Source organism: Pituophis catenifer, unplaced genomic scaffold (assembly GCF_029215685.1).
Source record: "Pituophis catenifer annectens isolate HBS135680 unplaced genomic scaffold, rPitCat1.0.hap2 SCAF_3, whole genome shotgun sequence".
Taxonomy (NCBI): Eukaryota; Metazoa; Chordata; class Lepidosauria; order Squamata; family Colubridae; genus Pituophis; species Pituophis catenifer.
Window position 1 is genome coordinate 15,709,236 of NW_027256883.1, and position 26,595 is coordinate 15,735,830.

The 26,595-nt window shown below is 42.0% G+C and overlaps 1 protein-coding gene across 2 annotated transcripts; it reads left to right on the plus strand.

Annotated features, from left to right (window-relative positions):
• Window positions 1-10,479: 10,479 nt before the first annotated feature.
• On the plus strand, window positions 10,480-21,630 carry KLHL38 (kelch like family member 38). 2 transcript variants are annotated; one of them, XM_070940343.1, is made up of 5 exons: window positions 10,480-10,729; window positions 12,422-12,457; window positions 12,648-14,000; window positions 16,936-17,041; window positions 20,346-21,630. In XM_070940343.1, exons 3-5 carry the CDS (start codon window positions 12,651-12,653, stop codon window positions 20,660-20,662), a joined length of 1,773 nt encoding a protein of 590 aa, XP_070796444.1. In that variant the 5' UTR covers window positions 10,480-10,729; window positions 12,422-12,457; window positions 12,648-12,650; the 3' UTR covers window positions 20,663-21,630. The 2 variants fall into 2 exon arrangements, with proteins under 2 accessions (XP_070796444.1, XP_070796442.1); XM_070940341.1 differs by lacking the exon at window positions 12,422-12,457 and having other exon boundaries at window positions 20,346-21,629.
• Window positions 21,631-26,595: the final 4,965 nt, after the last annotated feature.

A 26,595-nucleotide genomic window follows, 5' to 3' on the forward strand; every position in this document is an offset into this window, starting at 1 on the left:
CCCTCCTGTCCCTTCCCTTCCCTTCTCTTCAGACTGGATTCTACATCAAAAAGAATGGTGATTGGAAATGTCATTATTGAATGCAGTAAATCTGTTTGCTGGCTTTCATCTCCTCCATCTTTATACCATTATTTTAACTAGACTTTCAATTGTTCTTGAAAGAGTTATCTATGTAGCTTCAGCCAGAATTCTCCTGTTGCCAATTAATCCTTATTTATAGCATCTGATTTTTTTTTTTTTTACATTTACAGTAACTCTCTAATTTTTTTCCCCCATTTCTGTAAAACTCCTGGTAAATGGGAAAAGCAGGATACAAGAGAAGATTGCTTCTTAATTCTTTAATGCCTAGTAGATTTCGTCCTGCAGTCCCAGCAATGTCAGTATAAAAGTCCTTTATGCCCAAAGATATAAATCTAGTTAGATGCTCTCTTCACAGGTATCCCAAATGATGGGTGAAGATATAGGATCATGCCCTACCTCGATCGTATAGAGCCGTGATGGCGAACCTATGGCACGGGTGCCACAGGTGGCACGCGGAGCCATATTGGTGGGCACGCGAGTGTTGCCCTAGCTCAGCTCTAGCGCACATGCGCACACCGGGAAAATTATTTTCAGGCCTTCCGGTCTCACCAGAAGTCGGGAAACTGGCTGTTTCCGGCCTCCGGAAGGCCTCCGGGGGGGATGGGGAAGGCTGTTTTTGCCCTCCCCAGGCTCCTAGAAAGCCTCTAGAGCCTGGGGAGGGGAAAAAACAGGTCTACCGGGCCCACCGTGTCATCGCGTGCCAAAAGCAGGGGGAAGTGTGGGGGGTGATGTTTGCATGCGCGGGAAGGCGGGCCACATTGAATTATGGATGGGAGCACACACACCCGTGATCCCCCATGCTCCCCCCGCTTTTGGCACATGACGGCAAAAAGGTTAGCCATCATTGGTATAGAGAATCGTAGAATTGAACCTCAAAGATTAACTAATCCAATCCGCTGGATTGTACAGGACAAGCCACTAAACCAGGGTTTCTCAACTTTGGGAACTTTAAGAGGTGTGGATCCCAGAATCGATGCTGTAGCCTCAGGATAAAATACTGTAATCTAGTCCTAAGGCCCAAATAGCTTACTCATACTTCTTCCCCCATGGGAAAATGCAGGCATTGGAAAATAAGGCTGTCCTGTTGTCTCAGAATGCAAACTTTTCTTGCCCTGCCACATTTGCTGGTTTCTTAGGAAGCGGGGGGGGGGGGGGGGGGAATTGTCACCCTCATTTGGAAGAATCCCCTGTTCGAACTCTGGTTTGGTTTGCTCCAACTTCTGTCTACGTTGGTGGACAGGTTTTCAGTTTCCTAAAGGGCATCCAGAGACATGGAAAAATAGCTTATACTATTTTCTCACATTTATCCCTAAGAGAATTCTCTGGTATCCCCAGGTTGGAAATTTCCCAGGTCCATTTTTGTTCTTCCTGATTTAGATTGACCTTCAAGCAAAGCATGGAGCAAGTATAGAGAATAAATGCTGAAACAAGTGGATATTTGCTCCAAGTATGGACTCCAGTCTTGAGCAGTTTTTAAGAAACTACCGGTTGGATTTCTGCACTCTGAGTGGTTTGATTTTTCTTTAACGTACACATACATAGCACAGCAGTGGTGGGATTCAAAAATTTTTACTACTGGTTCCAGGGGTGAAATGCTCCCGGTTCGGACTGGATCGCCCAATCCGGTAGCGATGATGGCGGGTGGTTCGGAGAACTGGTAGCAAAAATTCCTGCCCACCCCCCCATGCCCAGCTGAGCCACACGATCTTCAGAGGCTTTTTTTTTTTTTACTTTTAAAAGCATTTTTTCTACAACCTCTTCCAACGGAAAAAATGCTTTTAAAAGTAAAAAAAAAAAAGCCTCTGATGATCACACAGCTCAGCTGGGATCATCAGAGGCTTTTCAAAGCATTTTTTTCTGCAACCTCTTGGCCGAAGAGGTGGTAAAAAAAATGCTTTGAAAAGTCTCTGACGATCCCAGCTGAGTTGCCTGATCGACAGAGGCTTTTCAAAGCATTAGAAAAAATGCTTTGAAAAGTTAAAAAAAAAAAAGTTGGCCACGCCCACCCAGTCACATTAACACCCCCATCAAGCCACGCCCACAGAACCGGTAGTAACAAATTTTACATTTCACCCCTGACCGGTTCTGTGGGCGTGGCTTGGTAGGCATGGCATGGCTTGGTGGGTGTGGCTTGGTGGGCGTGGCAAGGAAAGGGTACTGTAAAATCTCCATGCCCACCCCACTCCAGGGAAAGGTTACTGCAAAATCCCCATTTCCTCCCGATCAGCTGGGACTCGGGAGGCAGAGAATAGATAGGGGCAGGGCCAGCCAGAGGGTGGTATTTACCGGTTCTCCAAACTACTCAAAATTTCAGCTACCGGTTCTCCAGAACTGGTCACAACCTGCTGAAACCCACCTCTGATACACAGACATGGAACATAGAATAATAGGATTGGAAGGGACCTTGGAGGTCTTCTAGTCCAACCCCCTGCCTGTGGCAAACACAGGAGGAAAGACACAGAGGAAAGGAAAGACAAACACACACATTAAATAAGTCATTGCTCCTACTCCAGAGCCCAACCTCTACTCCATCCTGGTCTTCTGCGTCATTGTTACTACCAGTAAAAATGAGGTTTATATCTTTGAAGCCAGCTCATTGCTGAACAACACACTTATGTTCAGGTTCTGTAACATTTATGGGCTCTTGAACCTCACAAAGAAAGATGCTGTCTTGGATGGCAGCAAATCAAGGCAGATAAATTCTGCTGTAGATGGCCACAAAGTCATATCAAGCCCTTCAGGGTATACCAGATGAGGAAACCAAAATAATGAAGGCCAAGAATACTTTTATTATAAAATTAGAATTTTGCAAGCCTGAATGCACTTCCCCCCTTCCCTCTCCCCATATTCGTGAGAGCTAGGGAGGGTGTTGTCTTAAGACATTTTCTCAGGTTATAAATTCTGCCTCATGCTCAGGTTTCCTTCTTCCTATACATCAAGCCCATTCATTCATTCATTCATTCATTCATTCATTCATTCATTCAGTCAAACATGTACTAGATAACAGGAAGTGAGTACAAATAAATGGGGACAGTAGGACATATGACTATATGACTGTAACCTTGTTGCTGGTATCCTTAAGATTTATATTGACTGTTTCCCTATGACTATCATTAAGTGTTGTGCCTTATGATTCTTGACGAATGTATCTTTTCTTTTATGTACTCCGAGAGCGTATGCACCAAGACAAATTCCTTGTGTGCCCAATCACACTTGGCCAATAAAGAATTCTATTCTATTCTATTCATTGACAGGTAGGACGTTGTAATGGACAATTTTGTGTATTACGCTTAGGTCAGACTGTAGGCGGCATAGTTCTAGGTTGTCCAAGCCCAAAATTTCAAGCCTGGTGGCATAATGTATTCTATTGTGAGCAGAGGAGTGGAGTACCATTCCTCCTCTACATTATGGTTGGAAGGGAAGGGAGAAGTGGGGAAGGGAAGGAAGGGGAGGGAGGGGAGGAAAGGGAAGGGAGGGGGGAAAAGGGAAGGGAGAAGTGGGGAAGGGAAAGGGAAGGGAGGGGAGGAAAGGGAAGGGAAGGGAGAAGTGGGGAAGGGAAGGAAGGGGAGGGAGGGGAGGAAATGGAAGGGAGGGGAGGGGAGGAAAGGGAAGGGAGAAGTGGGGAAGGAAAAGGGAAGGGAGGGGAAGGGGGAAGGAAGAGGAAGAGGAGGAAAAGGAAGGGATTCTATTTTCTCCTTGCAGCCATATCAGTGAAGTAGGGATGGTATATTCTCTTGACCCATTGAGTCTTGCTTAAGCAATACACATTTCATAAGTTCTCCTTCAGGCTACATTCTACTGTCCTTCCAATTAGGAGTTTGCAAATTCAAGTCTTTGGATAGTTGGCCATTGGTTCATAGAGCCCTTCCAGTAGTTGCTGCCAGATTGTAATTAATAGCATGGCCAAAGGGAGGAAAGATAAAATACAAGAAGAGTAGCTTAAAATCAAGCAATGAAAGCGCAAAGAACAAAGCTGTGGGATCTTAATTGAGCCAAAGCGTGCTTTGAACCTTTGAATAACACATCAGGGGTTGCACCCAGCGAAATATGAAGGACATGATGTCAAGCAAAGATTCCACTATCAAAATAGAACTGGAAGGGACCTTGGAGGTCTTCTAGTCCAACCCCTCCTCCAGCAGGAGACCCTACCATTTCAGTTAGATGGCTGTCCTGTCTCTTCTTAAAAACCTCCAGTGATGAAGCACCTACAATTTCTGAAGGCAACTTCTGTTCCACTGGTCAATTGTTCTCACTGTTACGAAGTTTCTCCTTAATTCCAGGTTGCTTCTCTCCTTGATTAGTTTCTGTTAGGGTGTGTGTAAAAAGTATTTATTGCTTGTGCAACAAGCAGAGCAGAAACACACAGGGAAGGAGATAAACGTCCAGCTCGTGTGAGAAAAATACTTTATATACAAGATAAGAAGCAGTTTCGGTGTAAGTAAAACAGTCCAAGGTCATAAACAGTAATATCAGTCCAGTAAGTATCTTCCCTTACCAAAGCAAACAGACTTTAGTAACTCTTGGTATACAGTACCATATCACAATCAGCACTTCAGCACTACCATATCACAATCAGCAGAAAGACGCAGGAAGCAACAATCAGGAAAACTCAGGAATGCTTCTCTGCGCTGCTTATTTATGCACTGTAGCCTAATTGCAGGGTTCAGAAAACCCTGATTACATGGCTCAGTTGTTTCTTAAAGAAACAGATATACTCCTGACCAACAAGTTAGGAGTAAGCTACAAGCTGAACCTAACATTCTCCCCATTGGGCAGGATAATATACACAATAGATACAGAAACAAAAATACACATCCAAATCATACATTGTACAGTGGTATCAGTTACATTTCAGATTCTTAATCCAAATCTTTCACAACAATTGGTGTGTTTAATGGCACCTTGCGCTTTGGTAAAATTATCGGCAATATTGTCCTCTGATGCGCAATATTCCAATGTAATCATGTTATCCTTAATACATTGCCGAACATTCAGATAACGTATATCAGTGTATTTAGTCCTTGTCTTTACAGCAAGATTCGTTGCCATTGTAATGGCTGCCTGGTTATCTTCATAAACCGTAATAGGATAGTCCATTTTGAATCTAATATCTTCCATCAACTGTTTATAACAGTTTCCATCCATTGTTTCTTGTCCTGCCTTCTGATGTTTTGGAAAGTAAGTTGGGGGTCAACTTACTCTTCTTTGTGGCAGCCCTTCAAATACTGGAATACTTCTGTCATGTCACCCCGAGTCCTTCTTTTCTCCAGACTGGAGAAAGATACCCAATTCCTGCAACCGTTCTTCATATGTTTTAGTCTCCAGGACCTTAATCATCTTAGTTGCTGTTTTTTGCACTTTCTCTAAAGTCTCAACCTCTTTTTTGTAATGTGACCAAAACTGGATGCAGTATTCCAAGTGTTATCTTATTAAAGCTTTATAAAGCGGTACTAATACTTCACGTGATTTTGATCCTATGCCTCTGTTGATACAGTCAAGGATTATATTAGTTCTTTTGGCTGCTGCAGCTCACTGCTGGCTCATGTTTAAGTGATTGTCCACAAGGACTCCAAACTCCCTCTCATAGTTAATGTTTTTGAGCCAGATGTTGTCTATTCTCTACTTGTACCTTTTCCTGCCTAGGTGTAAAAACTTGCTTTTCTTCACATTAAATTTCAGGGACTTAGTTACTTGTGTCTTAGTTTGATTTTTGAGCCTGGCTGCCTGAGAACTCCCAGTTATTCCCCACAATCGAAAATGAAGATGACAACCATGTGTTATCATTAACATATTTTGGGACTTCAAAAGTTTTAAACGTCTGCTCGGTTATGTAGAGGTGCTTTAAATCATCTTGGAAAGCCCTAACTTGTAAAGATACATCTGGGAGATTAATGTATCCAGGTGTGTTTATTTTAGGCATTTACATAAATTTCTTTTCCTGACTGATTTCAAGAGCTTGAGCACGTTTTTTTTTTCCTATCAACCTTCGCTGGACACCCAAGACGTTTTGTGGCTATGGATTGCGCCCAAAATATGACGAAAATTCAAACTGATAATAATTGTATTTATGGGAGTACATTCACGCTGTAACAGGAAACAAAAATGACTAAAATCCCTGTGGGTGTGTATATAATAACTCAAAATTTTTAAAAACCTGAATGTTCCATGGGCAACATTCCTAACTCTCCTCCACTCAGTAATAAAAATTACATCAAAACCAGGACTCTTGATTGATCAGTCTTCTAAGAACCTGTAACCTAAAGTTAGGATTTGAGCAGAATTTTTCAGAGTAACAAGCCAGGAATTCAATTCTGATGTTTTGCTTTTCACTGTTTACTGTCCTTGTCCTGATGGCAGTAGAAGTCAAGGGAGTCTCCTTTGGAATAACATGCTAGACTTCTGTAGGAGTCTGGTTTATATACAAACAGAGTAATCCATGATTGCTTTGAAAATTGAAGTACTACCCCTGATTTCCTTCCTTGGCGTGGATGTTTTTTGCCTGACAAATCCAGAGATATTGTTTATAAATCATGCGCTTAGAGAATTCTTTGAAGTTTTATTCCCATTTTTAAATTTCCTTTATACCCTCATTTCTCAAGGAAAATAAGGGCACTAAGCAAACTACTGGTATATCTTGCTCAAAGGGCTCTGTAAGCCCAGAAGCCAAGAGCTTTGTTGCTACTAACTTCTCACAATAGAATATAGAATAACAGAGTTGAAAGGAACATTGGAGGTCTTCTAGTCCAACCCCCTGTTTAGGCAGGATACCCTATACCACTTCGGACAAATGGTTATCCAATCTCTTCTTTAAAACTTCCAGTGTTGGAGCATTTACAACTTCTGGAGGCAAGTTGTTCCACTGGTTAATTGTTCTAACTGGCAGGAAATTTCTCCTTAGTTCTAAGTTGCTTCTCTCCTTGATTAGTTTCCACCCATTGCTTCTTGTCCTGCCCTCAGGTGCTTTGGAGAATAGCTTGACTCCCTCTTCTTTGTGGCAGCCCCTGAGATGTTGGAACACTGCTATCATGTCACCCCTAGTCCTTCTTTTCATCAGACTAGACATATCCAGTTCCTGCAACCGTTCTTCATATGTTTTAGCCTCCAGTCCCCTAATCATCTTTGTTGCTCTTCTCTGCACTCTTTCTAGAGTCTCAACATCTTTTTTACATTGTGGTGACCAAAACTGTATGCAGTATTCCAAGTGTGGCCTAAGCAAGGCATCACAAAGTGGTATTAACACTTCACGTGATCTTGATTCTATCCCTCTGTTTATGCAGCTTAGAACTGCGTTGGCTTTTTTGGCAGCTGCTGCACACTGCTGGCTCATATTTAAATGGTTGTCCACTAGGACTCCAAGATCCCTCTCACAGTCACCACCATCGAGCAAGTACCATATATTGTACCAGTGGTGGGTTGCCCCCTGTTCAGACCGGTTCGCAAGAACCGGTAGTAAAACCGGTGAGAGGTCCCACCCACTGCCCTGGATATCATCATCGGCGATCTGCGCATGCACAGAAGTAAGGCACGTGCGCATGCGAAGCAAGTGAGCACGATCCCGTTGCAAACCAGTAGTAAAGGTAAGTAGAACCCACCCCTGTACTGTAGCTGTGCATTTTGCTTTTCTTGCCTAAATGTAGAGCCTTACAATAGAAGTGAAATAGTTCCAATACAATTGATGAAAGTTCCTGTCCTGCCTTAGGCATGAAAGCCATCTGGGTAACTCTGGGCAGGTCACTCTCTTTCAGCCCAACCCACCTCACAAAGTTGTTGTTGTGAGGAAAATAGGAGAAGGAAGGAATACAGTCTGTTCGCCACCTTGAGTTACCTATAAAGGTAATAAAAATCTAATAAATAAATACAGTACTTTAGTTTTGCACTCTCTATCCAATAGGCCAACCAAAGTCATTTATTTATTTATTTATTTATTTATTTATTTATTTATTTATTTATTTATTTATTTATTTATTTATTTATTTATTTATTTATTAGTTCGATTTATATGCCGCCCTTCTCCAAAAACTCGGGGCAGCTTACAATGCATTAAGCAATAGCCTTCATACTTTTGTATATACCTGCTTAGTAGGGCTTTTTGCCCCCCCCCCCCATGCGATGTTCTATTTTATACAAAGTCAGCTTATTGCCCCCACAAACCGGGTCCTCAATTTACCTACCTCGAAAGGATGGAAGGCTGAGTCAACCTTGAGCCTGGTGAGAATTGAACTCGCAGTAATTGCAGGCAGCTGGCAGCTAAGTGCTACTTTAACAGCAGCAGTTTATTCTGCTTTGCCACCAAGGCTCCTAATATATTCTCTAAGTCTCATATTGGGTAAAACAAAACACACGCAGAATGGAGGAAAAGTGCACAAAACAATATTAGTGAGAAAATTTTGTAGAAAATCACAAAGCACAGGTAGTTGTTGATTAATGACCACAATTGAACCTAAAATTTCTGTTGTCAAGTGGGACATTTATTAAGTGAGTTTTGTCCCATTTCACAATCTTTCTTGCCACAGTTGGTAAGGGAACCACTGCAGTTGTTAAGTTAGTAACACGGTTGTTGAATGAATTTGCCTTCTCCATTGACTTTGTCTGTCAGAAGTTCATAAAAGGGGATCACAAGAACTTGGGACACTGCAACAGTCATAAATATGAGTTGCCAAGCATCTGAATTTTGATCACATGATCATGGGGATCAGTGGTGGGATTCGACAATTTTTACTACCGGTTCTGTGGGTGTGGCTTGGTGGGCGTGGCATGGCATGGCTTGGTGGACGTGGCTTGGCTTGGTGGGCATGGCACGGGAAGGATCACTGGTGGGTTGCTACCGGTTCTGGCGAACCAGTAGCAGCAGAGCCGGGAGGCTCCACCCACCTGCCCGGACATCATCAAAAACTAACGTGAAAAAGCAAAAAAACCCACATTTTTCAGTGCTGTTACATCTTTGAATAGTCACTAAACAAGCTGTTGTAAGTCGTGGACAACCTACAGAACCTTGAATGGGATGAGCTGAACTGACTTTATGAATGGAAAATTCAAGTACTGAGAGTTACTGAAAAAAGACGGATTTATCTCCTTAGTTTGTATTTTACTTTTTTTTTTTTTTTTTTTTTTGGCATATTCAGACCGTTACCCATGAACCAATAATCCTTACTAGAAATTAGCCCCATCGAACACGAATAGCTGAAAACAAGCTGATGTCCCTCAAGCTTCTTCATTCCATTGGAGGCAGATCCATAATTAGAAAGACCTTCTGTGGGAGGTTGGCAGGAATTGCTATCAAGGGGACTCAAGCAGACTGTTTATCCACGTGGCTCAGAGGTCAGCTGGGGTTTGCCATACTTGAATCTGAATCAAGAAGCCCAACGTGATGTCCACGCTGAGCATATTTGATGTGAAAGTACATTAGATACGGTCTAATGTTGCGGCTCGTCTATGTAGCCTCAATATGAATGTCATCTCGCGAACGAATCCAGTGCAATAACTGCAGATTACATTCTCCATGTGATGTTTTTCCTACATTCATTGGCTTAATATAGCCTTGCAAAAACAAAAAACAAAAAAAAAAGCACACAAAAAAATATGTTATCCCACAATGTTTTTGGCCAGCTTGCTTACCCATGATAGATCATTTATAGCACATTACAGTCTGAATAACAAATAGCTTTTTCTCATCCAAGCACTCAAAAATATCCCTGTCAGTTTGTCTTGGGAAAAATACTCACTTTGCCACAGCAGTTCGAATCCCTAGTGCCGCGTAACGGGGTGAGCTCCCGTTCCTTGTCCCAGCTTCTGCCAACCTAGCAGTTCGAAAGCACGTAAAAAATGCAAGTAGAAAAATAGGGACCACCTTTGGTGGGAAGGTAACAGTGTTCCGTGTGCCTTTGGCTTTTAGTCATGCCGGCCACATGACCACAGAGACGTCTTCGGACAGCGCTGGCTCTTTGGCTTTGAAACGAAGATGAGACCGCCCCCTAGAGTCAGGAATGACTAGCACAGATGTGCGAGGGGAACCTTTACCTTTAGCTTAAGTATATAAAATCTACGTCATTCCCCTGATCAGCTAAGTTAGTTAACCTCCTCCCTAACAGACCAACGATTAGCGGAAAGACGGGTTAACTTGGGGCAAACAAACAGTGCCTTCTAGAAGCTTCGGATTGTTTATGCCCTTTAGCGTTATTATCCTCTGGGTCCTCTTCCTTCACTTAGCCAGGCCTTTGGCCAATGTCCCATCCCTAATCTCCCCTTCTATTTTCATTTGCAAACCCTTGGCAGAAGAGCACTCCTTGGCAAAGCAGAGTTGCGTCCCCTTGGTTGCTAGAGCAGGCAATTGGAAAGTCACACGTAGCAACATTGGGGAGAAAGGAATTGGGTTCGCTATTCTTAGCTCAGGAATGTACAGAGTGCCGTGTTGTGGTACCTCGCTAACCATCCCTGGAAAAAGCAAGGACAGCTCCGTGATGCTAAACAAACCTAGAAACCATCCCCAATGAATCCTTCAAACGGCGAAAGAATAATATAGGGAGGTTTCATAGCTTCCTCTCCCTCTGCTTTTCAAACATTAATCTTCCGAGGCAAGTTGTTATAGGCATGGAAAGTTTCAGCAGAGAATAAACAAGCCAGAGCCACTGAAGGTTGGGAAAGGATTAAGGTAAACAGAGCTGCCTGCCCCCATTTTTATTTTATTTTTTACCACAAACAAAAGCCATTAAAACTTGGAGAAATTTGCTTTGGGGTGTCGCAACCCGGTTGTTGGGTTTTTAAGCCTCTCCGTGCAATATATGCCGGTTATATTTTTGTACATTTCACTGAAGAATGGGGTGATGGGATGGAGGTGGGCCGAAGTGGGCTAGCAGCTGTCGTCCTCTTTTAAAAAAAGTAGAAGGCTTTTCTATGATCTGTTGTTGTTTTGCGGCGCAGTCGGAACCAAAACTGATGCATCGAGAAAGAAAAGCTAAGCATTGGGTGCATTTTATCGTGGGTGTACAGTATAGCTGAGTATAACTATAGAGTTGGGGGATAATGTTTGAGCAAACTTTGAAATCATGCAAAGAAAACAAATTCAAACAAAGCCTGGTGGCGCAGCAGATTAATAGCCTGTTATTAACATTCAGCTGCCTGCAATTATTGTAAGTTCGAATCTCACCAGGCTCAAGGTTGACTCAGCCTTCTATCCTTTCTAAGGTAGGTAAATTGAGGACCCAGTTTGTGGGGGCAATAAGCTGACTTTGTATAAATATACAAAGTATGAAAGCTATTGCTTAACGCATTGTAAGCCACCCTGAGTCTCCGGAGAAGGGCGGCATATAAATCAAATTAAAAAAAAAAAATCCTGTTTGGGACTGATCTGAAATCATCACTGGAAGCTTTCAAGAAGTGACTGGACTTCCATCGGTCAGAAATGGTGTAGGGTTTCCTGCTTTGGCGGGGTGGGGGGTTGGGGGGTTGGACTAGATGACCTACAAGGTCCCTTCCAACTGTGTTATTCTGAAAGCAAAGCAATTCGCAGAAAGAAAAAAAAACAGATTTTCCCTATAGATTCCTAGATGCAGTTTAGTTTAGTTTATTGTGTTGTTCTGCAAAGTTGCATTCTTTAGAAATGACTACGGTTCTTTTTTGGGGGGGCGGGGGGGATGCTAAAGAGAATTTTTAGAGAGTTTCTTCCCTATGAACATTTTTTTTTTTTTGGCTTTGGTCTTGAATCCCTGATTACTGAAAGCATTTTGAAACATTAAAAAAATAATAATCTATTTTTAACTCATTGGCCTATTAGAAGCCTAGAAGTGGAATTGAATATCCGGTTGATTTTGTAAGAGGAATGTGATATAGATAGTCCTCGACTTACGGCCACGATTAAGCCCAAAATGTTTTGTTGCTAAGCGAGACAGCTGTTAGGTAAATTTTGCTCCATTTTTATGACCTTTCTTGCCTCAGTTATTAAGTGGATCACTGCAATTATTAACGGAGTAACATGGTTGTTAAGGGAATCAGGCTCCCCCATTTATTTTGCTTGTCAGAAGGTCGCAAAAGGAGATCGATCACATGACACCTGGATACTGCAAACGTCATAAATACGAGTCAGTGGCCAAGTGTCTGAATTTTGATCACGTGATCATAGGGATGCTGCTGCAACGGTCATGAATGTGAAAAACGGTCATATAAGTCACTTTTTTCAAAATGTTGAAAATTTTGGTTAATTTTGAATGGTCACTAAACAAACTGTTGTAAGTCAAGGACTACCTGTAATTTTTTAAAAAAACTTTCTTTGTTGGTGTAAGCAGATGTTTTCTGCTTTAATAATTTTAAATTATTTTAATTGATGTTTGTCTTGTGCTTTTAATAGGCTGTACACCACCCTGAGTCCTTCGGGAGAAGGCCGGTATAGAAATAAAATTATTCTATTCTATTCTATTCTATTCTATTCTATTCTATTCTATTCTATTCTATTCTATTCTATTCTATTCTCCATTCTGTAATAGATGGACAATATTTCGAGGGGACTTTTGCATTGCACCCTGAAGAATTTTTGATACTTTCATCCTAAGACTTCTCCTTTGGATGCTGTTTAGGTCATGGAAGAAAACTCCCTCCAAGGCCTCTTGTTCAGAGACCAAGATTTTTCCTCCGATCTCCTCAAGCAGCTGAACGTCTTGAGACAAAACAGAATCCTAACCGATGTCCTTCTGTGCACAAACGACATTGAAATTCCTTGCCATAAGAATGTTCTTGTCTCAAGCAGTCCCTATTTCAAAGCCATGTTCTGTAATAACTTTAAGGAGAGCATCCAGGAAAAAGTCAACCTCCAAGAAATGGACTCCGGCATTCTGCATTCGATTATCCTTTACATCTACACGGGAGAGATACTCATGACTCCCGAGAACATTCTCAGTCTCATGGAGACGGCTTCCATGCTTCAGTACATGAAGCTCTTTGAAGCCTGTTCAGCTTACCTCCAGGATCAGCTTTCTCCAGAAAATTGCCTTAGCCTGAGAAGGCTTTCTGAAATCCTCCATTGTCAGGATCTTAATCAGAAAGCGAAAGCCATGGCTCTGAGGCGTTTCCCTGAAGTAGCCACTTCTGAAGACCTGAAAGAACTTTGCGTGTTAGAGTTGATAGACTATCTTGGGAATGACGAGCTTTGCGGAGAGGAGGAAGAGGTTTTTGAGGCTATCATGGTCTGGGTAAGGCATGACCTTCAAGCACGACAAGGCTATATTCAAGACTTGTTCCAAAAAGTGAGGCTTCAGTATGTCCATCCGACATTCTTCTTCCGCTTCATAGCCAATGACTCTCTCATTCAGTCATCCCCCGCCTGTCAAAATATCCTAGAACTTGCAAATAAGCAGATGTTTTCGCTGTATAGTGTCAGTGCCCCTGACGTCAAACCCTTCTGGCATGTTCCCCGGCGCTATTCGTGTCGGGAATTCCTCCTCTTAATCGGTGGTCGCAAAGACAATCAACAAACTACAAGAGACGTCTTACTGTATGATGAAAATACAACCCAATGGTTGAGCCTTGCCAAGTATCCAACCCGTCTCTACAAGGCCTCGGCAGTGAGTCTGCACAGTAATGTGTATCTTCTGGGGGGAATTCCTGTAGGTAACGGGAAGGACCAAGTTAGCAGTAACGTTTACATCTTCTCACTCAAACTGAATCAATGGAGGCTGATAGAGCCCATGTTAATGGCGCGCTATTCCCATAGAAGCGTGACCTACAAAAACTATATCTTTGCCATCGGAGGCATCGGCGCGAACCAGGAAATCTTAAATTCCATGGAGAGGTATGATAGCATCTACAATGTTTGGGAAGACATGGCGAATATTCCCACTGCGGTCCTGCATCCTGCGGTATCTGCCAAAGACCAAAGAATCTACCTGTTTGGGGGGGAAGACTTGATGCAAAACCCAGTCAGGCTAATACAGGTAATTCCCATTCTTGATCATCTCACCTGGGCTATCTCAATTGCATGCTTCCAGCCATGTCTGGCCTTTGGTTCAAAGTCTCTGGGCTACTCTCATGCTTTGCGAAGAAAATATCCTCAGCAGGAAATAGAAAAACCTAGCCATTATTTTGAGAATCCATTGGGAAGCTATGCAGCGGATAACCAAACTCATTGGCTAAGCTGAAATTTCCATCTGCTGAAAACCACATAAAAATCCCCTTTTTATTTATACAGGCAAACATTTTGCTGTTAAGAGCTTAAGCAACAGCCACAACATCATTTTGCTAAGAGGCCCCGCCATTACTTGCCACATACAATCCAGAGTGGCGTAAATATTGCAGGATGGACAAATATACAAATCCAGATACACGTCAAAGGCTAATTTTGGGAACAATTGCAAATGTGAGTGCGTCTCAGCATTCCAATGTCAGTTTAACAAAGAGGAGGACTAGTTAGAGTGGTTGCATCCAAGGGCATCTACGGAAGGGACAAAAAAACCCCACAGAAAATGGTGGCTGCAACTGTGAAATAGGAATCCCGCCCCATTGTTCTTATTGGCTACAAAAGCCATAGAGAGGCTGGTCCTTCAGGGATCAGTAAAATAGGGGTGCGGCTTCAGTCACATGGTTGTTTAGACCTAACCTACCTCACCATCCCTAACTCCATTATACTTAGAGCAGGGGTGAAATGCTCCCGGTAGCGATGGAGGCGAGTGGTTCAGAGAACCGGTAGCAAAAATCCTTGCCGCCCCCCCATGCCCAGCTGAGCCGCACAATCATCAGAGGCTTTTTTTTTTTTAACTTTTAAAAGCATTTTTTCTACAACCTCTTCGGCCGAAAAAAAAAAGCCTCTGATGATCGCGCGGCTCAGCTGGGATCGTCAAAAGGTGTTAAAAGAAAAAAACCCTTTTTTTCTTTTAAATGCCTCTGACGATCCCAGCTGAGTTGCCTGATCGGCAGAGGCTTTTTTAAAAAGCCTCTGCCGATCAGGCAACTCAGCTGGGATCGTCAGACCTTTTTGAAAGCATTTTTTTACAACCTCTTCGCCGAAGACGTTGTAGAAAAAATGGTTTTAAAAGTAAAAAAAAAAAATTGGCCACACCCACCCAGTCACATTACCAACCCCCCCACCAAGCCACGCCCACAGAACCAGTAGTAACAAATTTTAGATTTCACCACTGACTTAAGAGGATCATCTTACCTGGCTTTCGAAATCCACAATTCAACCATCACACCATGTCAGTTGTTAAAATACATTCTGTTTTATATTTACACACGTCTATAGCTGCAAACGGTTAGAAGTTAGCAAAGTAAGACCAAGTCAATATTTTCCTACCTGCTTCATGGGCTCATGAGTGCAACAGATCAATACCTTCACAGAGGCCAAGGGTCAAGCACAGGAAATCAACTCCATGATTTCAACCAGATTGGTAAAAAAGGGGGTCAGATTAGCTAAACTTGGTTTGATTCTTTCTTTCCAAGATTCTGGACTTCCAAGCATAATAAAGATGCCCCTGTGATTTTTCTCAGAAACAATTTGTTATCTGAGCACAGGATTTGTTCCTGCCGACTCAAATTTAAGGTTAGATTATATTTCACCAGTATTTTCCAATTTTAAACCTAGACTTCTCTTAAGCCATCTTTTCTCAGCTTTGTGCCTTTATGCGTTTTATTTTCACTCCTATAATCATTCAGTGGCTATCCTGGCTGAAGTTTATGGGAACCGAGGATATAAAGGTGGCTGCCCCTTTTATAATATACAGCAATATGTTCAAATATTTGGTTTCATAAAAAAGCAATTTGCAAACCGTTTCTATACCAGATGTTCTTTTAGTCATGGGTGGTCATTTAAAAAAAAAAACCCAGAAGGTTAGGCAATTCCAGATGTCCACTGCAAAGGTTTTATCAGCATTGGGTAGCTATCGTGATTCAGGTTTCAGTTAAATAGCTCGCAAGATACATTAACTGTTGACTTTCCCATTATGTTTATACAATAGCTAACGATGCACTAATAAGATGTTAAAACAAGCTCTGGCATTCCCTTCATTTCTCAACTGCTGAATGGTATTAAATTGTGTGTGTGCTTGAATCTTAGTTGACGCACACAACTAAGTAGTTGGGCACAGACACAAATGAGGATGGAGCTGAATATTCAAACACCATTCAGTTTCTTGTGCATTTAAATGACAGTAGATGTCTGTTGTAATAAGGGACGTGGTGGCTCAGTGGCTAAGACACTGAGCTTGTCGATCGAAAGGTCGGCAGCTCAGCAGTTCGAATCTCTAGTGCAGCGTAACGGGGTGAGCTTCCGTTACTTGTCCCAGCTTCCGCCAACCTAGCAGTTTGAAAGCACGTAAAAAATGCAAGTAGAGAAATAGGGACCACCTTTGGTGGGAAGGTAACAGCGTTCCATGTGCCTTTGGTGTTGAGTCATGCAGTCCTTCATTTTTTCCAAGGCAGCCCTGTGGGCCAGATCTAAGCACCCCGTGGGCTGGATGCGGCCCACGGGCCTTGAGTTTGAGACCCCTGGAGTAGGGAGTTCCATGTGCAAATCAACCCCAGGGGATGGAAATTGGTTGGTTGGTTTTGGGGCAATTACTCAAGTGAGATGTACAATTATATCTGCTAATTTGCTTAGATTTCTAGATCTGGATCCAAAATTTGGTGCCTATTTGCTAAATAGGTAAATGATTGTAGCCTATTCCCAAATAAATATTGTATATTTATTGTCTGACTATGATCATGATCTATCACTATAGAAACACTGAGAGTTTAGGCACCGGAGACAAATTCCTTGTGTGTCTAATCACACTTGGCCAATAAAGAATTCTAATTCTATATCTTCACTTTTTAAAAAATGGTTTTATTATTAGAGATGTCCTTTTATGTCAAATCCTTCCATTTCATCTTTTTCAGGTGTATCACGTGTCTAGGAACATGTGGTTCCGAATGGAGACCAGGATGGTGAAAAATGTCTGTGCACCAGCAGTTTTGATTGGAGACCGCATTTTTATTGTTGGAGGTAACATAAATTGAGAATGGCTGTCATGCAGATGTCCCAAAATACAGCAATTTATTTCTGCTTGGTGTTATAGTGTAGATTTTTTCCCCTTACATCTGGAGTGCCTGGCTATATCTTGTGGTGCTTATGCATGCCCCTTACAGACCTCTTAGGAATGGGGTGAGGTCAACAGTAGACAGTTTAAGGTTAAAGTTTTGGAGGTTTTGGTATGTGTCAGTGTCCATTTTTGGTGCCACAATTTTTCATTTAGTTCTCTACAAGAGAGAGCAAGAAGACCAAAATATGAACACAGAAGAGATGTACAAGAAGGCTTGTAAAAAAAAAAAATACCCAAACCTTGTCCTCTATTTACTCTGAAACTTTGTGCCAATGATTCAGTGGACAAGTTTAAGCCATAAGCGTTTTGGTTTACTTAAGGAAAAGCACAAACATTTCATCTAATTTCAAACATAATTCATTTTCCTTTAAAGCAAAGAGATTTACTACCGATAAATTTTCAGTTACTGAGTAAGTATGTCATAACAACATCAAGTTGTTCCTGGCTTATCGAGCAATTGGAACTGGGGGGGGGGGGGGGAAATTCTCAATAATAACAAACAGATTTTTGATATTTTTCAAAAAGCATCTAATATATGTCAAATTTCCCTTGAATAAATCAGATCAAAACAAGACAGCGTTTATTAACCGCAGCAATGTGGCACTTGTCCTGAATTAAATAGAGTTCTTATTATTTAGAGATAGTTTTGCAGGTCTGTTTACCAGCTTTAGATTAAATTCAATGGGATATTTTTTGGAAGTCACAATGGGGACACCTTATCATTCTTTGCTGATTCTTCTTTTCTTATATATATATAATTTTCTTTGAATTTATTTACTTACTTACTTACTTACTTACTTACTTACTTACTTATTCGTTCGATTTATATGCTGCCCTTTTCTAGAGACTCAGGGCGGCTTACAATGCGTTAAGCAATAGCCTTCATACTTTTGTATATACCTGTTTAGTAGGGCTTTCGGCCCCCCCATAAGTGGTGTTCTTTTTTATACAAAGTCAGCTTATTTTCCCCACAATCCGGGTCCTCATTTTACCTATCTCGAAAGGATAGAAGGCTGAGTCAACTTTGAGCCTGGTGAGATTTGAACTTGCAGTAATTGCAGGCAGCTGGTGTTATTTAACAGTGCTTTAGTCTGCTGCACTACTAAGGCTCTTAATTACTATCTGCTCACTGACATCTTTTAGCATACCAGTTTGAGGTTGCAACCATCTTCTAATCTAGAAGAGAACCAATCTAGAAATAAATAGACATTTCCTAACAGCTAGAACAATTAATCAGTGGAACAGCTTGCCTCATGGAGTTGTGGTGCTCCAACACTGGAGGTTTTAAGAAGAGATTTGACCACCATTTGTCTGAAATAGTATAAGGTCTCCTGCTTGAGCAGGCTGTTGGACTAGAAGACTTCCAAGGTCCCTTCCAACTCTGTTATTCTATTCTGAGTTTGGAGATTTTTGGAAGACTATCCTTGATTTTCTGTGTCTGTTTCATCTTTGATGTTTTTATAGATATCATTGTAATACTGTGTCTTGCCTCTTCTGAAATTCTTTGTTAAATTCCTTCCTAAGATTTTTGTTTTTCTTGGCTTCAGCTTCTCTTTTCTTCTCTTGGCAATTTCAGGGGCCTGTTCTGAAATCCAGTCTGCTTTATTCTATTTCTGTTAATTTTCACACGAATCCTTAACAATTTCTTTGAGTTCCTTCCACAGTTTTTCTGGTTTCCTATCGGTGTGGTTCGGGACTCACTCTGATTCCAAACTCTGATCATGTGACTCCAGGACATTGCAACCGTCATAAATATGAACCAGTTGCCAAGCATCTGAATTTTGACCACGTGAGCATGGGGATGTTGCAACGGTTGTAAGTGTGAAAAACGGTCATACGCCACTTTTTTTCAAAGCTGTTGTAACTTTGAACGGTTATTAAATGAACTGTTATAAGTTGAGGACTATCTGTAACTGTTGCTGGCCTTCCAAGCCAAGCCACAATATGATAAGACAGCATTGTGGGACTTGAAAATGGGGGCAGTAGATTCTGCTTAAGGTCTCTACTTTGCCCATACACTTCTGAACCCACCTCTCCAAATTGGCCTGGCCCTGCCTACAATTTTCATTGCAACCCACAACCTAGTGTACAAAGCCTATTGTGGCCCTTGAGCTGAAAGTTTGCCCATCTGTACAAAGCAATGATTTGTTGAACTATTATTTATTTCAGAGGTCTCCAACCTTGGCAACTTTAAGACTTGTGGACTTCAACTCCCAGAGTTCCTCAGCCAGCTTTGCTGGCTGAGGAACTCTTGAAGTTGAAGTCCACAAGTCTTAAAGTTGCCAAGGTTGGAGACTCCTAATTTATTTGACTCAATCGTAGCTGCCTCTCTTCACATTCCCAGGACTGTCATATGGTGTAACAGGTCTGACTCCAAGCCACACAAGGGAAGGCCATAATAATATGGTTGCTGCAATGGAAAGAATACATCAGAAGAACAGAGAATACAGTAATATTATTTGTAAGGGGTCATTTAGGCCACTGAGTCAGTGAGGTGCACCCGTAAGTTGGGGAGTGTTGAAGCAATATGGCAGGTGGTGCATCATGACCTAAGTCACACTAGGTGGAGTTTCCATTGCAAAACTCCTCCCGCCATCTTGCTGGTGATGACACACAAACTCTGCGGATGCCACTGCATTGAGTTTGATCCTCTGTTCAACACAAGATTCCAGCTAAAAAAGAATTCCAGTGGAGCAACTTGCTTTGTCAAAGTTTATGATGCTGCTAACTGGCCAGTTGAGCTCCCAATTCCTACTACTGGTAGTCCTCGACTTACAACCATTTGTTTAGTGACCATTCAAAGTTACAATGGCATTGAAAGAAGTGACTTATGGCCATTTTTCACTCTTACGACCATTATAGCATCCCCATGGTCATGTGATCAAAATTCAGACGCTCGTATTTATGACCTTTTGCGACCTTCTGGCAAGGACCTTCTGACCTTCCATGGGGAAGCCAGATTCATTTAACAACCCATGTTACCAACATAACAACTGCCATGATTCACTTAACAACTGTGGCAAGACAGGTTGTAAAATGGGGCAAAATTCACTTAACAACGGTCTCGTTGAGCAACAGAAATTCTGGGCTCAGTTGTAGTCATAAATTGAGGACTATCTGATTTCCATTGCATTTCATCCCTTCCATTCCTGCTGAGCCTGTGACTTATGAATTTCACAATTTTCCTTATTTTTGGTTTTCCCCTAGGATACACGCGAAGAGTAATTGCTTATGATACCAAGGACAATAAATTTGTGAAGTGTGCAGACATGAAGGAAAGGCGGATGCACCATGGGGTAGCCACCATCAATGAGAAGCTGTATTTGACCGGGGGCCGCTGTCTAACACCGGATAACGCCATCGTGGACTCTGATTCACTGGACTGCTATGACCCTCAGACAGATACCTGGTGTACAAAGGGGAAACTACCCCATAGACTGTTTGACCACGGATGCCTCACACTCCAGTGTGTGCCTTATGCCAACTTCTTGGGAGAAGGGAATGGAAAGAAAACGTTTTCCTAATTGCAGAGAAGTTGCTAGTCAACCTTTCCCAAGCCATCAAAATGGATTCAATAGAATAGGCTTGAGAAGGTTCACCATAACATGAGGTAAAACGTTTGCCTCATTGCCTCAAGCAGCAGATACAGGATTTGATTAAAGCAGCGTTTGGGGTGTGTTGGCATGGTACACTTATCCACAGAGATTAATCCTGGTTTTTCTCCATTAATCCAACGTCCTGGGTTCACACAGCTTCCTGAATCCTGGACTAAGCTCTTGCCAGATTGCAGTATAATGCAGTGGTGAAATCCAAATTATTTTACTACCGGTTCTGTGGGCGTGGCTTGGTGGGCGTGGTGTGGTGTGGCTTGGTGGCCGTGGCAGGGGAAGGATATTGCAAAACCTCCATTCCCTCCCCACTCCTGGGGGAAGGATATTGCAAAATCTCCATTCCCACCCCACTCTGGGGCCAGCCAGAGGTGGTATTTGCCAGTTCTCCGAACTACTCAAAATTTCTGCTACCAGTTCTCCAGAACCTGCTGGATTCCATCCCTGGTATAATGTCTGCCAAATATATCGTACATGTTGCTAAAGATTTTCATTTTTAATTTGTTCCCTTTGTTCCCTAATTTCAGGAACAACCTGAATGTTTTTACGCAGAAGGATTTGCCTCGTATGTTATGTACATATGAACTGAATGTTCTTTTTTTTAAATTTCTTTTGGATTAAACAGATCCAGTGCAATTCTGAAATAAATGGATGTCAGAGACGTATAGGTGTGTCTGTCCCTCTCCTTTCTCTCGCTTGCCTTCCCCCCCCCTTTTCACAGCAAGCTTGATGGAAAGGATATCATTTTCACACTAATAAGTCCTAGCCGAATAGCAGTTTTGAAGTGGGTTATCCTTCCATTCATTGTTCAGAAGATGTCAAGTGAAAGAATGCTTTCCATCAAAGTTCCCAGCAGGATATTCAGTATCTAACACTTTTTATATATATAAATTTTATTTATACATTTTTTTTCTTTAAATACACACAGGTGCTTGGTGAACAGTGCATTGTCTGAGTCATTTTAGATTTACAAAATGTGAATAATAATTCTAAGATTAATAATAGTCGTTAAAATAATAATAATACTGATGATCAATATGCTTTAAAGACAATACACTTTTTAATCTTCTTGTTTAGAAGTTTAAATAATGATTACAGGTTGTCCTCAGTTTTCGACCACAATTGGAGCCTAGAATTTATGTTGCTAAGTGGGACATTTGTTAAGTGAGTTTTGTCCCATTTTACGACTTTTCTTGCCACCGTTTTTAAGTGAATCACGGCAGTTGTTAAATCAATCACACGGTTGTAAAGTGAACCTGGCTTTCCCCATTGACTTTGTCTTGTCAGAGGTTTACAAAATGGGATCACATGACTCCGGGACACTACAACAGTCATTAATATGAATCAGTTGCCACATGTCTGAATTTTGATCACGTGACTAGAGAAATGCTGCAATGGTCATAAGCGTGAAAAACGGTCAAAAGTTACTTTTTTCAATGCTGTTGTAGCTTTGAACGGTCACTAAACAAATGGTTGTAAATTGAGGACTACCTATAGGAATTGGGGGCTGGATCACCGGTGAAGTTAATAGCATCATAAACCTTGGCAAAGCAAGTTGATCACGTCACTAGGGGGGATGCTGCAACGGTCATAAGTGTGAGAAACGGTCACAGGTCACTTTTTTCGGTCCTGTTGAACGGTCACTAAACAAATGGTTGTAAGTTGAGGACTACTAGTAGTAGGAATCGGGGGTTGGATCACCTGTGCAGTTAATTGCATCATAAACCTTGGCAAAAAATTTTGATCACGTGACCAGGGGGGAAGCTGCAACAGTCATCAATGTGAAAAATGTTCATAAGTCCCTTTTTTCGGTGCCATTGTGACTTCGAACAGTCACTAAACAAACTGTTGTAAGCCGAGGACTACCTGCATATAAGAGATGAACTGTGCCTCTGAATGAAAGATACATTCTGTCAACGGCAGTTAACGGAGAGAGATCCACATTCAAGGCATACTTTCTGTAAATCCACGGACCTGTTTATGTCGGTAGGAACACTAGCAATGGCGCTATGCATCCTTCATGTGACTGTACAAATTCCTACAACACAAAGTATGGTGGCTGGACAGCGGGGGCGGTCAGGAGGTGACCGATTGCTCAGGCTTAGTTACAGGAATGTAAGGAGAGAGCATGGAGAGAAGTGGAAAATACGATGAGGCAACAGCAGATTTATAGGAATAGGTGCCCAGGTTGTCTGTGTCCCCAAGCAAACTTAGAAGAGAGTATCTGAGTTTACATTAGTTGGCCGGTTCAGGGGAACTGTGGTCCAGCTAGGAATGTAAACAGCTTGGAAAAGAGATCTACTATTTGCAAACAACAGTGACAATAAATCAGATCATCGTCCTTTTTGCTGGAGGAAAGGGACATCAACGTCTCCCACTCCCAGCAGACAGAAGCCAGTAGGAGTAGAAATTGGTTTTCTGTCCTTTCCTCTCTTTTTTTTTTTGAATTTTTTTTATTTTTAAACAAAACATAAAACAGCCATCATCCATTACAATTACAGAAAGTGTATCGATTGGTTGCAGTTCTTTTGTGCTTAATCCCATATCCAAAATTTACAAGTTATTTAATTTCTCTTATTATATCTCTTTGTGTTATTATTCTTATTTAACATTTACTTAACAATGGCATTTGTCCCATTAAAAATAACCCTTTCATATATTATATTATTACATTTATTTCATATTTCATACTTCATTTCCATGCTTTATTATCTAGCCATTGATAAAATAAATCCCATATCATATAATATTGTTTATCTTCCTGTTCTCTAATTTCAAATGTCAATTTACTCATTTCAGCACATTCCATAACTTCATCTTCCGTAGGTATTTTCTCCTTTTTCCAGTTTTTAGTAAATACAATTCTAGCCACTGTTAAAACATTCACAATTAAATATCTCACTTCTCTATTATATGTTTCTGGTAAAATCCCTAATAAAAATATCTCTGGTTTAAAGTCAGTGTGTTTCTTTGTCATTTTTTCCAACCATGTGTGGATTTCTGTCCTTTTCTTAATGTACTAAAATAACCTTCTTCCCCTAAGAGGTTATTATTAGATAACCTCCTTTCATAACTTGGCATAGACGCTGGGGTTCCCTGAATCCTCAGGCAGGCAGGCGTAGCATGGCACAGTCCAGTGGTGGGCTTCTGCCGGTTTGCCCCGGTTCGAGTGAGCCTACCTGCCCAGATGTCATCATGGATGCTCTGCACATGCTCAGAAGGTTCTGCGCATGCGCAGAAGCGCTGCGGGTGAACGAAGGAAGGGCGCGCGCGCACACACTCACAGTTTCGAACCGGTAGTAAAGGTAAGTGAAATCCACTACTGGCACAGTCACCTAGGTGAGATGGTCACTGTCAAAATTTAATAAATAAATAGCTTTCTCGGTATTTATCCATCTCTTACTCGTGCTGCAGGAATTAGGACAGACAGACAGATTGGAACAGATGGATTAACAGAGTTGAAAGGGATCTTGTAGGCCATCTAGTCCAGGGGTCTCTAATCTTGGCAACTTTAAGACTTGTGGACTTCAACTCCTAGAATTCCTCAGCCAGCTTTGCTTGGCTGAGGAATTCTGGGAGTTGAAGTCCACAAGTCTTAAAGTTGCCAAGATTGGAGATCCCTGATCCAGGGGAGAAATGCTCCCCGTTCGGACCAGATCACCCTATCCGGTAGCAATGGTGGCGGTTGTTCGGAGAACCAGTAGCAAAAATCCCTGCCTACCCCCCCATGCCCAGCTTTGCCGTGCAATCATCAGAGGCTTTTTTTTTATTATTTTTAAAAGCATTTTTTCTACAACCTCTTCGGTCAAAGAGGTTGTAGAAAAAAATGCTTTTAAAAGCCTCTGACGATCCCAGCTGAGTTGCCTGATCATCAGAAGCTTTTAATGAAGCTCGGCTGAAGAGAAACCATTTGTAGAAAAAATGGTTGTAAAAGTAAAAAAAAAAAAAAAAAAAGTTGGCCATGCCCACCCAGTCACATTACCTCCACCCCCACCAAGCCACGCCCACAGAACTGGTAGTAACAAATTTTACATTTCACCACTGCTCTGATCTAGTCCAATCCCCCTTGCCCAAGCAGGAGGCCCTACACCATTTCTGACAGATGGCAGTCCACTCTCTTCTTGAAAGCCTCCAGTGATGAAGCTCCCAAAACCAGAGGGAAACTTCTGTTCCATTGGTTTATTTCTACCAGCTGATGCCTCAGTTGCAGTGAGGCCTGTAGATGGCAGCTTTTGAAGTCTTACTGCTTCATCGGCCATTGACTGTGCCGTCACATATATTTTATCCCTTTCACAGCAATAAAAATTAATGTAAATGATTGGCAGAACACATGATGGACTGGACACTGTTAACGAAGCAATTATTATGGTGTTCTAAATCAGTGAAGAATCTTGCCACATGAGTCAATGAAAGACACCTTTCCTTGGTATCAGTGGATCTGTATTTCCTTTGTGTAATATCCATTTGGCTATAAATTACATCTCATTTTTCTGTTCTGTGCCCATCTCAAGGTGGGTTTATATATATTTACACAGAATGTATTGATGTCCAGAGTACATAGAGGAGTGTATTGATGTCTAGATTAGATTGCAGATTTGTTTTCTTCTTTGACGTTTCTTTGATGTTGTTTTGAACTTGCATTGTCAACTCTGTTGATTGTTAAGGTTTTTATTGGTGCTATTATGATAAGCCACTTAGAAACAGAATATGGGGAAGTATTTGTTGTTAGTTGTGAAGTCATGTCCAACCCATTGCGACCCCATGGACAACGTTCCTCCAGGCCTTCCTGTCCTCTACCATCCTCTGGAGTCCATTTAAGCTCACACCGACTGCTTCAGTGACTCCATCCAGCAATCTCGTTCTCTGTCGTCTCATTCTTCTTTTGCCCTCAATCCTTCCCAGCATTAGGCTCTTCTCCAGTGAGTCCTTCCCTCTCATTAGGTGGCCCAAGTATTTGAGTTTCATCTTCAGGATCTGGCCTTCTAAAGAGCAGTCAGGGTTGATGTTATGTAAATAGGTTTGTTTGGGCGGGAAGTTCGAAATAACTGACCCTCAGCTGATTGGCTGACCACTACTGTTGTAAGGTATATAAAGGGAGCTGGCTCCCAGGTTTAGTTGCTGGAGTCTCACCATACAATAAAGAGCTGTTGTCACGAACTACTCTGGCTTGCTGCGTCCTCATTCACCCAACTTAACAGTTGATCTCCTCTAGGACTGACCAGTTGGATCGCCTTGCAGTCCAAGGGACTCGCAGGAGTCTTCTCCAGCACCAGAGTTCAAAGACCTCAATTCTTTGGCACTCAGCCTTTCTTATGGTTCAACTTTCACAGCCGTACATTGCAACTGGGAAAACCATAGCTTTGACTATACACATTTTTGTTGGCAGGGTGATGTCTCTGCTTTTTAGTATGCCATCGGGAAGTATAGAACTCTGCATAATACATAAACTAAATAACTACCCGTGTTCCCCGAAAATAAAACTGGGTCTTATTTTGGGGGGGCCCAAAACAAGCACTAGGGCTTATTTTGTCTTACTTTTTTCCTATGTATGGGAGGCCCACTTCTTCTGCTTGCTCGCAGTAGAACAGGAGGCCATGCAGCACGCCAGTACCATTGCTGCTACGAGGTGGGGGGATGGAGCTTCCCCATGCATCCTGCACCAGTTTACCTAAACGCCCCCACAGTCGGGCCACCCACACCCCGACACCTGTCTCGCCTTGCATCTGCAGCACCAGCACACTGCTCAGCCTCCTGCTCTGTTGCGGCCATGAGCAAGCAGAAGAAGTGGGCCGGTGGCCACATGGACTCCTGCTGTACATGGTTGCAGGTGCTGCTATGGCGAGGCAATT

Coding starts and splice junctions, on each gene's coding strand:
- KLHL38 (XM_070940343.1), top strand. CDS start 12,651: ATGGAAGAAAACTCCCTCCAAGGCCTCTTGTTCAGAGACCAAGATTTT. Junction 14,001..16,935: donor ACCCAGTCAGGCTAATACAG/GTAATTCCCATT, acceptor CATCTTTTTCAG/GTGTATCACGTGTCTAGGAA. Junction 17,042..20,345: donor CCGCATTTTTATTGTTGGAG/GTAACATAAATT, acceptor GTTTTCCCCTAG/GATACACGCGAAGAGTAATT.